Genomic DNA, 15,094 nt, shown 5'->3' with positions numbered 1-15,094 from the left:
CAGTGCCATTAATAGTTTTTTTTTCTTCTTCACCTACTTCTTTCCTTTTAATCATGTAGGACACATATTTCACACTATTAAACTGGCAATTTGTAAAGCTGAATGTTCACGCCTTAATATACTTTATGTGGCCATTTGTCTGTGGCTGCCAGGGATGGGCGCCATTACGCTGATTGGATTGAGAAGTTTCCTGGACAACCCAGTGAAAAGTTAGTTTGTTTTAGATGGGTTTTGTATTAAAACAACAAAGAAGTCAAACCCCGGGTAGGAGTCTCAGCAAATCAGATCATCTCCAATGAAGGGATCATTGCTTTTCAAGTGCTGCCTAATATGTTGGCAGTGGGCCAAGCCTTGGGCTCACACCTCTGGACTGGAGCCAAAGGGCTAATAAATTACAATATATTCTCTTATTCTGACGATGGGGGGCGCTTTATCACGTCAGTGTATCCAGTAGACTACTTTTTTAAACTCTTTGTGAAGACGATGAAAGATAGATTAATATAAAAGAAAACTAGTAAGTAAGTAAATTAATGAATAAAAATATATAGAAAATATATGAAATAAAATAAAATAAAATAATAAATAAATAAATTAAAAATAAAATAGCTTGACCCTCTGGTGACCTGTTGCTTTCCAGGAAACTTCCCTTTGCTTCTGCATTTTATTTAAAGGGAAAAAATTAGGGATATTTAGCTTTTTAATAATAATATAATATAATATAATATAATATAATATAATATAATATAATATAATATAATATAATATAATATAATATAATATAATATAATGCGTTATTATTATTATTATTATTATTATTATTATTATTATTATTATTATTATTATTATTATTATTATTATTATTATTATTATTATTATTATTAGAAGTAGTAGTAGTAGTAGTAGTAAAAAGCACTAATTCACAGATTTGGTTGGTTTACACAAAGTAAATGATGAATTATGAAATGGTTGGAATATTATTAGTAGTAAAGCTACTTCACTGCTCTCACCCTCACTTTTAAAAGTGAACAACTAAACATACAGGATGCCATAGTTACAGGTGTTGTGTCATAAAATGATTGTCTACCAAAAATTGATTGCAGTTATCCCCATGTCTGCATTATTTGACCTCCTTTGTGTTCCAAATCAACCATTTCAATCTTTTTTTCCTAATTAAAATTGCTTTAAAGGTGCAGTTCAACTCGTATAATTGCATTTTCTACTTGCCAAGAAGTGACTGCATCAACTACATTGTGACTGAAATGTTATTAATGTTTCAAAGTGACTTGATTTCATTCATGAGAGTCATATTTTAGAGATATAGGACAATTGCAAAAGAGTGATTTCTTTATTTTATATATCAAACTGATCCATTAATCATGTCTAAACACGGTTGTAGACACATCAAACATATGCAGCCTAAACATCAGAAACCATACTATAATACTGACAATAATCTCGGGCTGACTATCTTTAATGTCGATTCATTAGTCAGTTATTTTCTGGATTAGTCAATTAGTCATTTGGTTTGTAAAAATCTCAGAAAATGGTGATAAATGTTGATCAGACTTTCTCAAAGCCCAGTGTGACGTCTTTAAATGTCTTGTTTTGTCCACAGCCCAAAGGTTATTCAATTTACTATCATAGATAATTAAAAAATATATAAAATATTAAAATGTAATAATCTGGATTTACAGAAATTTGACAGTCTTCCTACAAAATACTCAAACCAATACAGCTGTTTTATTTATTGTTGCAACTCTAGTATAATCTTAAATGTCAGGCCTGATAATGGTGTCCATTGAAAACAGTTCTTTAGTCACAGTTATTCAGTTACAAGAAACGTTAAAGTTGCGTAAAGACACACACAAATGTAAAGTTATTTGCGTGTTAGGACTATTTGATTCAGAGAACAGCAGCTACAGATAAATATAAACTCGGTGGGAATCAGTTTTTGGCAGAGCATCACTTCTTGGCACAACACAGTAACGTGTGTTCAATAGGAGGAACACTAGATGTCAGTGTGGGTCTTAACGCACAGTGCAGGACAAGTCAGGAGTTTTAACTATAAACATCCTGATACTTGATTTCATGTCACCATCTAAAGAGTGATAATGATCTGCTTGAGATTTGCTGCGTTTAACTGACTGCCTTGGGACTGTTTTCTTTTTAAACCTTTCTTTCTGTCTGTGCATCCAGGACTGGCAGTGTAAAGGAGGAACCAAGCAGCCACTGATGATTTAAACCAATCCTCGGAGATCATCACTTTTTATTGTTGTTGTTGCATCCAGACACCAGGTCATCTGTGGATGGAGCAGCTTCTGGGCGGGACGCAGCATCCAGCTGGAGCAGTGAGGGAGCTCAGAGGCGGTCAGTTTAGAGATCGGTGAGTGAAACGTCTCGGATCGGGAACATATGTCCTCTTAGTGGCATTTAAGAACGAAGTCTTGTCCTCCTGCAGCAGTATCAACTAGATTATCAGTGGGTTTCTGTTGCGGTGCTACAGCTCGGCAGAATGCGAAACATCAGGCTGCAGAAGAAAGTTATAAAATCCCTCAACCAACTGCGTCAAGTAGTCTGCTGCGACCGGGCTGCAACCATGTAGGCTCGTCCCTTTTCTCATTTAGAGGCCATGCGGGACACTTTGGAGAGTTGCTCGTAGGGTTGCGAGGTGAACTCCATCTCGGTGCAGAAGCAGCACAGAGGTTTATTTGCTCTTTTGGTCCACCGCCGCTCCAGCCAACCATGGCACGGCTCCGGAGGAAGGCTTGCGTCGCTCTGTTTCTTTTTACGCTCTTTATCTTTGGGACCATGATGGGGCTGAGGACGCTGAAGCCCAGTGACGGCTTCTCCGATCTGGCTCCGGGTTTGGATCTCCTCCCGATGATAGCAGGGAAGGTGGACCGGCGCTCCGTGTCCCGTGATGCCACCACGTCCCCAGGTCAAGCCCACCCGCCCGGCACCAACACCAAAGCAGTTATTTCCAACTCCGGCCCCGAGGGGATTATATTTTACGATGTTCATATTTTCTACTACACTTGGTACGGCAGCCCACATATGGACGGCAAATACATTCATTGGGACCACATCCTGGTGCCACACTGGGACCCCAAAATTGCATCCAGCTACCCCAGAGGGAGACACATGCCACCAGAGGACATCGGCTCCAGTTTCTACCCCGAACTCAATCCGTACAGCTCGAGGGATCCGGATGTGTTGGAGTCCCACATGGAGCAGATCGGAGCATCCGCAGCAGGTACAGTTCAGAGATGCAGTGTGCAGCCTGAGTTTCTTGGAGAGAGAGACATAAAGAAAAAAAATGCTGAGTGATGTTTTTCTTGCTCAGCAGCTGCACAGAAATCTGGCTTCTATAAGCAGAAAGCTGCCTGCTGGAGGGTCACGAAACATTTTCAGCACCACACGTCCACTGGACAGCTCCCCCACACGCTCACACAGAGGTCCCCATATAGCTGCTGCTAATTGACTAGGATGTAATGCATTTTTTCTGATATGGAACATATATTTCAGGTGTGGATCACTTTTCTATGGAAACTCTTGTGAATTATTAAGAAGTCTATAGTAATCTTTTAAAAGAAACCTTTATGGCTTCCTTAAAAGACACCCAAACCCTGTAGTCTGGTGTCATGTAACATCCCAGAGCATCAGCCTACACATGAGAGGCCCTGATGTTTCTGTCCTGCGGCTCAGTAGGTTATTGTACACCATCCGGAATGATGAGCAGACCATCCATCCCCCTGAAACCTCATCGCCTTAACAGATGGATCACGGGGGGCCCAGCTCACAATGCTTAGTTAAAACAATCCATTTAATTAGATCCCACAGCCAGCCAAACTGTAAATAGTTCTACTTGACTTGATGACTGATTTCTTACCACTTCTCAGACTCTCAGACTCCTATAAATAAAACGAATAGCAGTGGCCATATTCTTAACACACAGGGACATAGATGGGTGTTGTAATGTAATCGTCCCCACAGCTCCACAGCAAGCAGACATGAATTTAATGAATTAGTTCTGAGTGCATATCTGATGCGCCAGTTCATATGGTGCCAGGCACCACCATGGCTGATATGAAGCCATTCTTCAGTCAACATCAGAGTATGAACCAGCAATTCTCCGTTAGAATTTATGAGCTGTCGCATGCTCAAAATGTGCAGAGAGATTGCCACTAAAACAAGGCATAATAAATAGTCTTAGGATGACAAGTGCATATTCATCAATCAGATGCAGGATAGTGCAGTGAGGCATTTGGGAAAAAAATAAATTAACTCTTCTCCATACAGCCTCAGATGGATCATTGAACTACAAGGAAACAAAAACAATGACAAAAAATGGTTTTCGCACCAAAGAGGTGCTAAAAATCACAAGGGCAGAAAAAATACTGCAAAAGGAAACAAAATAATCACAAAATGACCAGAAAGAGAATCAAAATTATGACAAAGAGTTGAAAAAACAACTACAAATAGAGGCAAGAAGACTATAGAATTGCTTTTTGCCCTCTGTGGAGTCTTGCTCCAACATCAGGAAAGTTGAGAAGCCTTTAACGTGTACCAGAGGGCCTATTGACTCGTAATCTGTCCATATATGCACAGTTGTACCATCAACATTCCCAACATTTGACTGACAGACTCTTGTAAAACAAGCAGGGTAATTGCACTAATGTACTACCAGGGCAGTGTGAAAAACTCCCTATAAATTAATGAAAGCAATAGTTTTTCAACACCCACATTAGGTTGTTTGCATTTATTGCAATCAGGATTAAATCCACGCATTGGTTAAGAAATGCATGCATCGGAGGTTCAGAGGTTCATATACATTTTGGATATTAGTTCTCCTCAGCAGATGCTGTCTGAGGTTTTTTCCAGTGTTTTTGGTCCAGGATGGATGTTCAGGCTCATAAACGTCTGTATCTCCAGGGGTTCTGGTCCTGTCCTGGTACCCTCCTGGTCTGGCTGATGACAACGGGGAACCAGCTGAGGATTTAGTACCGGCTTTACTGGATGCTGCATATAGACACAACCTCAAGGTAAAATGCATCTGCACATTTTGTGTGTGTGTGTGAAAGACTTGAAATCTATCAGAGAAAGAGTCCAAGGCTCAAAGAAGAGCAATGAATCAAATCCAATCTAAGACGTGACATGAGGCTCAATTTTTAGTGCGTACACCAAGTTTATCATTGTAGAAAATGAATGAATGAATGTTAACATCTGTTAATGGTAGAGTTGATTTTCCACCAGTAATGCTGACTGATAAAGATGTTGCAGCATTTGTTCCATCTATTTATTAAACCTTTATTTAACCAGGTCAATCTCTGGCATTAAACAAACAAAAAAAAACATTGATAGAAGTACTGCAAATGCATATTAATACTAAAATGAGAGTCAACTAAGCTAATATGTGACAAAATTAAGATATATACTATTTCTTGTTTGATCTGAAGTAGTGAACATAAGAGGAAGTCACTGAAACACCTTTTCAGAGGTCCAAATTAATGAGGAATTTGCCCCAAATTACTTCATACATGAAAATATACCAGCTGCACAGTAAATATATGGACAATAAATTTTAGAATACAAAGCATAATGGTGTGACTTTACTTTGGTAGCAGAACACACACAAAGTCCAACATGCCGGGGCATTGTGTTGATCAAGAACCAGTAAAAAGATGACAGCAACCGGGCTGCTCCTAGCTTCAATAGAAAAACAGATCTCATGACTGAGATAAAAAATAAAAAATAAAAATAAGTTTCTTCACAAGATTTTCAAAAAGAACTGTAACAATGTCTTTAGGTCACTGTGTTTTTAAAAAGAAAGTGTATCTGAGAGAGAAGATCCACATCTACATAATACTCCATCATCTGCATAAGAGTATTAGCTTTGTGCACATTAGAACCTAAATTATTTACAATAAAAGAAGCCAAGATACAGAAACATGAGGTACTACATTCAATACAGCGAGCCATTGACTTTCATACGAGAAAAAAAAATTAATAAAATGCTATAATTAACAAAGACAGTTTGCTTTATATTGGTATTAAAGTTACAGTGGCTCGGTGGTTCCGGGCCTGGGCCTCGGATCTTTCTGCATGGTGTTTGCATGTTCTCCCTGTGCATGTATGGGTTTTCTCAGGGTGCTCCGGCTTCTTCCCACAGTCCAAAAACATGATGAGGTTAACTGATGATTCTAAATTGCCTGTAGGTGTGAATGTGAAAGTATGTGTAACTATCTGTCTTTATGTAGCCCTGTGATAGACTGGCAACCTGTCCACAGTGTCCCTTGCCTTTTTCCTAAGTCAGCTGGGATAAACTCCATCAATCCCACAACCCTAATGAGGATTAACCGGTGTATAGATAATGGATGGATGGTATTAAAGTTGCCTAATTTTGTACAGTTTCCAGTTGGAAAGATACCTTCTATTTTATTTTGAATGGTTGCCAGAGTGTGAATGAAGTTGAGGCTTAATGTGTAAAAATGATTGTCTGGCTTCTTCCTCTTTCTGCCCATTCATCTCATGAAGACCTTAGTGACACAGGAGCTACAGAAGGATTATTGAGGTTGCAAGAAAGATTAAAACCACTTAGAATGATAACTTAAAACTGGCATTGTACTGTTAGACGTGGAATCTGAGAGAGAAAGACCAAGAGCTCCTCAGCTTTCTCTGCTGACTTTGTTCGAGCTGTCTTTGCTTCTCGGGGACTTCACTCCGAATGTTGACTTCTTCAGCATTGGAGCATAAAACTGGTCAAAGAGCTGCTGCTGCTGGATCAGTGGTTGAATGAACGCTAGAGCACATCAGCACAGTAGCGAGGTGTGGGGGGGTGTGAGTGCATAAACACATGACTAATTGCCAATTAGGTTGGAAAATGGCACAGTGGGGGGTATAGCTGCCTTCCATGTTGGTCCCTCTGCCGCCTGTCACTGTATTGAATGCTTAATGAAGTTTAATAGGGTAAATGTGCTTTTAATGCAATACTATTCATAAAGGATGTTTTTCAAATACAGATAGAGCGAGAGGGTAAAGGGAGACAGTGTGAAAAATAATGGGCGATAGCTAGGATTAAAATTATGACAGTATCTTTGTTTATATAGCTGTCAAATTTTGATCAGAACAGTCACACAATGGTGAGAGTTTGAAGTGATCCTGCCAGAGCTGTATTCCAAATTTTTACTGAAATAAGAATAAGAAAGATGCGTCGTCTGTGTGTTCTAATGTCAAGAGTAAAAGCCACTCGAGGGCCATTCTTTGACTGAAATTGAAATGACATGTAAGAGACAAGCTTGTAAGAATTCTCCTGTGTCAAAGCGGGTGCTATTAATAATGCACTGACAGCATTTCCACATGTTTAATTAAAGAAAAAAAACAGCCAGATAAAAGCATCAGCATCACTGTAAAGTTTTGTTTAAGTTTTTATGATTTTCAGTGATAAAACAATCAGCTGACTGAAAACAAATTGAGAGCTGTTTGAATCATTGATTCATTTTTAAGCTAAAATACCTTTTTTTCTTTTAAACTCCAGGCTGTAAAATATGAAGATTTACTGCTTTTTAAGCTTTAAACTGAAAATCTGTGGGTTCTGGATTGTGAACAGAAGAAAACAAGACATTTTAAGATGCCTTTTTTTACCATTTCTTGTGGAAATGAGTAAACAAGCAGATTACACGTGTAATTGTGTAATTTGACCACACCGGTCGAGGCAGATGACTGCCTTCCCTGAGCCTGGTTCTGTCGTAGGTTTTTTCCCCCTCTCTATTCTAAGGTTTTTTTCATTCCTTCCCACCGTCACTCATAGGGAATCCAAAGGCAAGCCTGGATTGTTGGCTTTTCTGTTCTCTGTTTATAATTCGTGAGGCTTGTACCTTACTATGGTAAGCGGTGTGAGATGACATATGTTGTGAATCTGCGCTATATAAATAAAATGGAATTGAACTGAAAATTGTGTTTACATAAGCCGACTAAGGTATGCTCCTTTTTTAATGCATAGAACCAAAAATAAAAAGTCACTGGCCTATAAACAAACAAGTCGTATTTACAACTTGGTAAAGATATCGCCAAGGTTAATTACAGAACATTGTTGTAACCCAATCCAATATCAAGCGAGTGTTTGTATCTTGATGAGAAGATAAAATGGATTTATTTTCCAGCAGCACTGTGACAGATATTGGCCTTGTCCTCTCTCTAAACATCTCTGATGAGAGGCAGTAAGTTTGCCAGACCAGCCTGTCAGATTTGATATCACATTTGTTTGATCTGCTGTTTTGCTGGAGGCAAAAAGAAAATGTATCTCTGCAAGGGCAAGACAAGAACGCAAAGATTAGCCATGCAACGCTGAGCTGATGAGGTTTTACACATAATGCTGTCAGGACAGAAGCTAATAGACAGAATTTAATGCATGCTTTATTGTCATCAGTGACCCAGCAAGCATGGCATTTTCATAAAGAGCGTGTGTGGAAAAACAGACCGTGACCTGCTCTCTGCGAATCAACTGCACATTTCAGTATCTTATTGCAATAAGAAGGAGCTGCTTATCTTCGTATTTAATGAGAGCTCTCAGAAGGTCACAATCAGAGCAGATGCGAGGGAGCTTTGGAATAAAATTATTCAGTGTAAGGCAGCAGGTTGAGCTCAGCATTATCACGTATCGTCTTTTCGTTCTCCTTGGTTTTTTTTTAACTCCTCCCACTCCGTCTACACGGAATTATTTATCTTTGGATTGCTTCTTCTTGCATAATTTTAGCAAAATGCTGACAAGGCAAAGAACCTAGGCTCTCATAATTTGGAACTCTGATGAAAAACAATCATAAAATATTTCTTTGCTCTTTTCTACTGAAAGGCAGGCTTAAAGGTGGGAGGGAAGTCCAAGTGAGGAGAGCAGATGGTCCCACAGGAACAGTGGCAACAGCCAAAAATATATCAGATCAGGATTCAAGAAACACACATATCTGCAGTCTGCTTACAGTGCAAAGTGGCGTTCAGCTTATCTGAGAAACGCTTGAGAGAATCAATGAGTAGTTTAGTTTTGTATCATCAGACTTTTGGAGAGTGTACTGTAATTCACAATGACATAGTACAAAAAAAGAGAAATCCAACATAGAAAGAAATGAACAGGAATAATGAGGCACAGAAATGTCTGATGAGTTCTGGGATTAACTTTTCTAAGATGCATGGCTGGATTCACCTATTAGGAGGGCCTCCTTCAAAACCCAACTGTATTCAGTTTACAAATGTAAGTAAGACAGACAAAAAAAATCAAATCCTTTATTCTGAAAAGTTGGAATCATGAATTGTTTGGCTGAAAATGAAATAGTTAATTGTTAATTTTCTGTCAGTTAGCTAATCGATTAACTTAAAGTCACAGTATAGAGGGATTCAAAGTTTTCAGTTTTGATTTAATTGGTCAGTGTGGATGTGGTGAAGTAGCAAATTATTTATAAATGTATGGTAAAACTGGAGCATAAACATGTACTTTTAGAAAGACAGAAATGTTTGCTGACTGACACCCAGTCACACACCTCCTACAATATTGATCTGCAAGCAACTCCAAACTATGAGCTTATGGTCAAGTATGGTTTTATATAATGGACAGGCTTAGCATTTGGCATGTAGCAAAAGATAGTTGACCAATTAACACAGAGAGACTAATTTAGAACCAGGAAAATGTATTTAAATTAGATGCTAGTATAGACCCTTGTAGTATGCTTTTGGCCCCTGGGGGTCTAGGACTCCAAAGCATACTTTGTCTATTTAGCAATGCAGCCTTTGCCAAGAGAAAACCCCCAAAGTAGTATATGGAGCTTTAGATAAGAGGCATACACTAAATTTCATATTTGGAATTTTACACATTCAAAAGTATTCACAAATTAAAATAGAGATGAATGGAAATGGAAACAGAGCCTGCTCACTAAAATCCAATCTAGCTTCCGTCATTTTAGCGATCACACCACGTAGCTAAAAACACACTGATCCCTCTTCAGGTAATCCTGCAAAAATAAGGCAATGTACTTTTTTGTTATATAAGTTGAACAGGATTTCAGCAGCACCCACACACAGCTCGTGTATTGTGTATGGCAGACGTGCAGAGCGCATCACATGGAGCCTCCACAGCAGTGCTGCTGCTTGACCTCTGCTTGAAGTAGAGCTGAAATAGTCCTTCTGCCCAAGGGATGGTGGGGGCGGTTTGGAGGGGACAGGCTGGGTGGGTGGGTGGGGTGGGGGGTGTTTGGAAGTTGGATGTAGGAGAGAAGGAGCAGAGGGGAAATGTGCATCATGGGTCCCCTGACTCAGTTTGTGCCTCTGAACAATCTCCCCCTGAGGGGCTGTAAAAGTTCTGTCTCAGAAGTAGGCCATGCAGCCACATGTACACAGGAGAATACGGCCCATGGGTGCCCTACAATGACATCAGCTTCATTTTTTTCTTTGTTTCCAGATGCACTGAGTAGCAACATTTACTCGTAGATGAACCTTTATTGTTGTGTATGTCCACTGGATTTGACCACAGAATTAAAGTGACACTCTTGCATTAAGAAATGCACCAAACTTAGTTGAAATTGATCTAGTTGTCATAAAGGTCTGGACCTTTATCTTTGTGTTGGCACACATTCCTCCCTTAGTGCTTTCTGCATGACATGGCAGTAAATTCCTCTCTGCTCAGCATAAATCATGCTGGGGTTGTTCCAGACTCACGCTGTCAATGTTTATGAGGTATTAAAATGCCTCAACTCTGTCTAATTTATTTCTAAATTACCACAGAGTAATGGGCCAGTGTGTTGGGAAAATGAGCTGAGTTTTCTAGTGGTTTGTGCTGCTGCGAATACCAAACCACAACAGATTTGTTTTCCCTCAGTAGTTGATAATCATGTGGCTTCACATTCTCTGATACCTCACAGTCTTTCAAACTGGCTTCACGTTTGTTCTCACTTTATTGGGCTGTTAAATCACAAGAGGTTCAAAGAGTTATGTCCTTATAAACATTGATTCTAAGGCATGAGTTACGTATATGATCAATATCCTGCATCCATCTTTCTTTCAAATTAGTATTCTGCAGGCATAGCGCATCTTACACCATCAAAAAATACATTTTGATGCACATAAAAGTTAGCGGCACAATTTATTCTGTTTGTTTTTCCTGCATCGTACGAGTTTATTGCTGTATGTCTGCGGTTCACAACAATTGGCTAAGTTTAAGCCACACACCACTGTAATCCATTAATCCCCTATGGTCAATATCACAGTGACAGTACCTTGTTCTGCAGAAAAAATGTGGTGTATGTCATCTTGTCTACAATAGAGATTGTTTCCAGTAAACAATAATATAAAGATGAAATGTAAACACAGTCCTCATAAATGTGACACTGCTTTTACACCATGCTACTGGTGTGGCTCTAAAGATATTAATGTCAATCAGCAATTTGACTAATTAGGTCCAGACTGAAATACTTCAACAAATGTGAGATGCATTGCCATGACAACATACAGACTAAATGCAGTCTTTCTTTCTTTCTTTCTTTCTTTCTCATCAGGGATAAGAGAGGAATCATACAACATGGGTTAAGGCGTCTTTCTGTAGCTCCCTTAACAACATCTTACATCCATTTGTATGCTGCCATCGTCTTAAAAAGCCCTTTTCCTTCACATTGTCCCCCTTGGGTGTCCACTGCTGGAAAAGTTGTGTTTCATTTTTATCATGCATAATTCAAAGTCGCTGAATTCTCTGGCCGTGCCTTAAAATATTTAACTTAAACACATTTTGGGTACATATCACTTGAGGTCCCTTATGCCTGTTCTACTTTTATTCATCAATTGTAAATAGCTGTTTTTAACAGAGCCTTTAACTGAGAATTACAGAAGCCTCCAGAGGGGGAGCACTGAAAAACATCTTCTACAGTGTAGCAGAATTTGTCATGAAAATGAAACAGGATGAGAAGATGGTTCTGTACTGTCCTAAGTCAGCATTCTACCCTTATTCACAGGCTTTTAGTTAACTTTAGATATCAGAATGAAAGCTTTAGGGCACTTTTTTTTGTTTGGATGTGGAATTGGCAGTCTGATCGGCTGTAAAAATATTCAACACTTATTATGCATCTTATAGAACTATTTCTTTCTGGCAGTTTCTCAAACATCGATTACAAACCAGACGCACTTGTCAGCCATTTATGAGAAGTTTCCCCTGAGAAGCTGCTAATTTTGAATCGATACTTGTTAAGGTCATATGCAAGTGCTGACTGTGACATCTCAGCAATATGATGAATTGCACCCAACAAGCCATGCGTCTCTCTACACGTCTTCCCAGGTTGCATTTCACATCCAAACGTACAGAGGACGGACCGACCAGAGTGTTCACGACAACATCAAGTACATCATTGACAGGTAGGCGCCTGTCTGGTTGCACTTCATCACTGAGTAACCTCAAATAGAAAACCATTAAGATTGCATGCATGGATGAAGAAGAAGTAGTAACAACATTGAAATACTTTTAGGATGCATTTGTGATTATATAAGACCAGTTCCATGACTTATGAATGAGTTTTTAAAGTAAAAGCTCTTTTTCTAACTTTTCATATTGAGGTTAATCTAAAAAGTAGCACCTGTCAGGTCCGAAGAAACTCAAAAACGCCAACCTTCTGAAGATATTGAGTTTCAGCAAATGTAAACAAGAAATGACATGCAAATTCTTTATATTTTGCTTCAGTGGTCAGTGTTATAGTACGATGATGGCTGGTGTGTGTGTCCACGTTTCTTCTCAGCAAGATTACCTGTCACTTACTTCCATTAAATTACTATTAAATTTTTTTGTGGACATTTATAGTAACCATGGGATCAATTTTTGTTGACTTCATAAACTTCTTTCACAACCTAATAAATATATTTCTGTTTTCTCTGTGAATAGAATAGAAATAATTTATTGATCCCCAAGGAGATATTCTGTAAATATAGCATTTATAGTTCTTACAGCTGTTTTATGATTACTCTCTGACAGACTATGTGTTTAAACTATGTCAGATACATAAACCCATACTGTGTGTGCTTGCCTGTTTCCAAGAAATATCAAAAAGATTGTCAAGAAATTTACTCAACAGGTTCATGCTCCCCAGAGGATAAAACCTGTCCACTTTAACATGAGTCTTTTTATGTTATCCTCATGTGTCATTGTCAACTTTAAACAGAATATATCTAATAATCTAACAGGCAGATGGCAGTGATGCTATAGCACAACAATGTTTCTCAGAGGATAAACCCTTGTGAATTGATTTTGTTGAACAAAATACCTCTGGTCCTTTTTCTGAGGGATCGGACCCAGGATGAAATTTACATTTTTAAGCTTTAAAACACTATTAGCTTCATGTGTGTCCTTCTAAATAACACGTCAGCCTCTTGACTTAATTCACTAGTCATTAACTAATTGGTTCAGCATTTCATCTTGCTGCTTCTTCATTTACTCTGTTATTGTCTTGAAGGTATGGTGACCACGGAGCCTTCTACAGGTTTACTTCCAGCACAGGGAAGAGTCTTCCTATGTTCTACATCTATGACTCCTACTTAACTCCACCAGAGTCCTGGTCTGAATTTTTGACTCCTACTGGTTCCCACAGTGTGCGTGGCTCAGCCTACGACTCAATCTTTATCGCCCTGATTGTGGAAGAGCGTCACAAGCACGACATTCTTGCAGGTGGATTTGATGGCATGTACACATATTTTGCCTCCAATGGTTTCTCCTTCGGTTCTTCTCACCAGAACTGGAAAGCCATCAAGGCTTTCTGTGATGGGAACAATCTACTTTTCATCCCCAGCGTGGGGCCTGGTTATATTGACACCAGCATCCGGCCTTGGAACAACCACAACACACGCAACCGGGTGAATGGCCGTTACTACGAGACAGCTCTGCAGGCGGCACTCAATGTGCGCCCAGAGATCGTCACCATCACGTCTTTTAATGAATGGCATGAGGGGACACAGATAGAGAGGGCGGTCCCTAAGAAAACTGTTACACGTGTATACTTGGACTACCAGCCACATGGACCCGATCACTACTTGGACCTGACCCGCCGCTGGGCCGAGCAGTTCAATAAAGAGAAGGAGCAGTGGCTCATGTGAGCTTTCATCCTTGCGAAGTGGAAAAGCATGCTCTTGTAAAAGTGTGTTTACGAATCAAAGAGAGAACAAATGAATGTAGATTCTGCTCGCCTGTAGATGTGAGTGCTGAAGAACATGGCCAGACGTGAGTGTTCCTAGAGTGTGTGTTCGGAGATGTGTACACATGCTAGTCTTCTCTGAACTGTACTGACAGTCCAGACTTCTAAACTGCTCAAAGGACCCACCTCTGATCTCAGTTTTCCGGCATACTTGTAATGTGTGAAGCTCCTTCCTGCTATATTCATAAATACAATGTGTCACCAAGTAAGGGTGTCATGTCCTTCTCTACAGTCAACTTGTAGTCGAAACACTGTTGTTCTCTTATTTACAGTGGATTCCCAAAGAAAATTGTACTAGTTTTTTGTCTCTTTATTCAGGTTCAGAGAGCTTATTAAAATGGTGATGAAGTGGTGTTTTAAAAATTACTAATATGATTCAAAAACCCAATATTCTACAGGATTCTTATGGAAACAAAAAAGCATCTTTTTCCACATTTTGTAAAATACTTTTACTTTCTAGTTCTTTTACATGAGAAGATTAAATAATGTCATATCTGTCCCTTAAATATAAATTCATAGCCAGTTAGGTCTGCTCAGCATAAAGACAGAAAACAGAGAAACAGCTTACCTTGGTCTTTCTAGCATGAACAAAACCTGCTTTCAGCACCTGTAAAGCTAATTTAATAACTGATTGTTACAAGTGGATTGATTTCTTGGTGGCTTACCTCATAGTTACATTATTTTCCTCACATAAGACACGCCACGAAAGGAAATAAATTTATTTTCCAATATACCAAACTATTGCTTATCCAAAGTCATAACATGTTTCAACAGGGTTTTATATCATTTCAGATTTTTGAAATTGTGTCAAAAAGGCAGCCCCAGTGACAACCCTCTCAAAGAAATTTCAAGAAAAGTATTTTACGTGGTAAGTAAAACAGAATATCTTT

General features: G+C 39.0%; 1 protein-coding gene across 1 annotated transcript; it reads left to right on the top strand.

The window, feature by feature from the left end:
* The first annotated feature begins 2,426 nt into the window (after positions 1 to 2,426).
* Positions 2,427 to 14,556, top strand: LOC111563377 (glycoprotein endo-alpha-1,2-mannosidase-like protein). The gene is made up of 4 exons (XM_023262426.3): positions 2,427 to 3,253; positions 4,933 to 5,042; positions 12,305 to 12,381; positions 13,470 to 14,556. Exons 1-4 carry the CDS (start codon positions 2,743 to 2,745, stop codon positions 14,104 to 14,106), a joined length of 1,335 nt encoding a protein of 444 aa, XP_023118194.1. The 5' UTR covers positions 2,427 to 2,742; the 3' UTR covers positions 14,107 to 14,556.
* Positions 14,557 to 15,094: the final 538 nt, after the last annotated feature.

This window comes from Amphiprion ocellaris, chromosome 9 (genome assembly GCF_022539595.1).
Source record: "Amphiprion ocellaris isolate individual 3 ecotype Okinawa chromosome 9, ASM2253959v1, whole genome shotgun sequence".
NCBI lineage: Eukaryota > Metazoa > Chordata > Actinopteri > Pomacentridae > Amphiprion > Amphiprion ocellaris.
The sequence above is the reverse complement of the archived record's forward strand: the minus strand, read 5'-3'. Positions and strand labels throughout refer to the sequence as shown.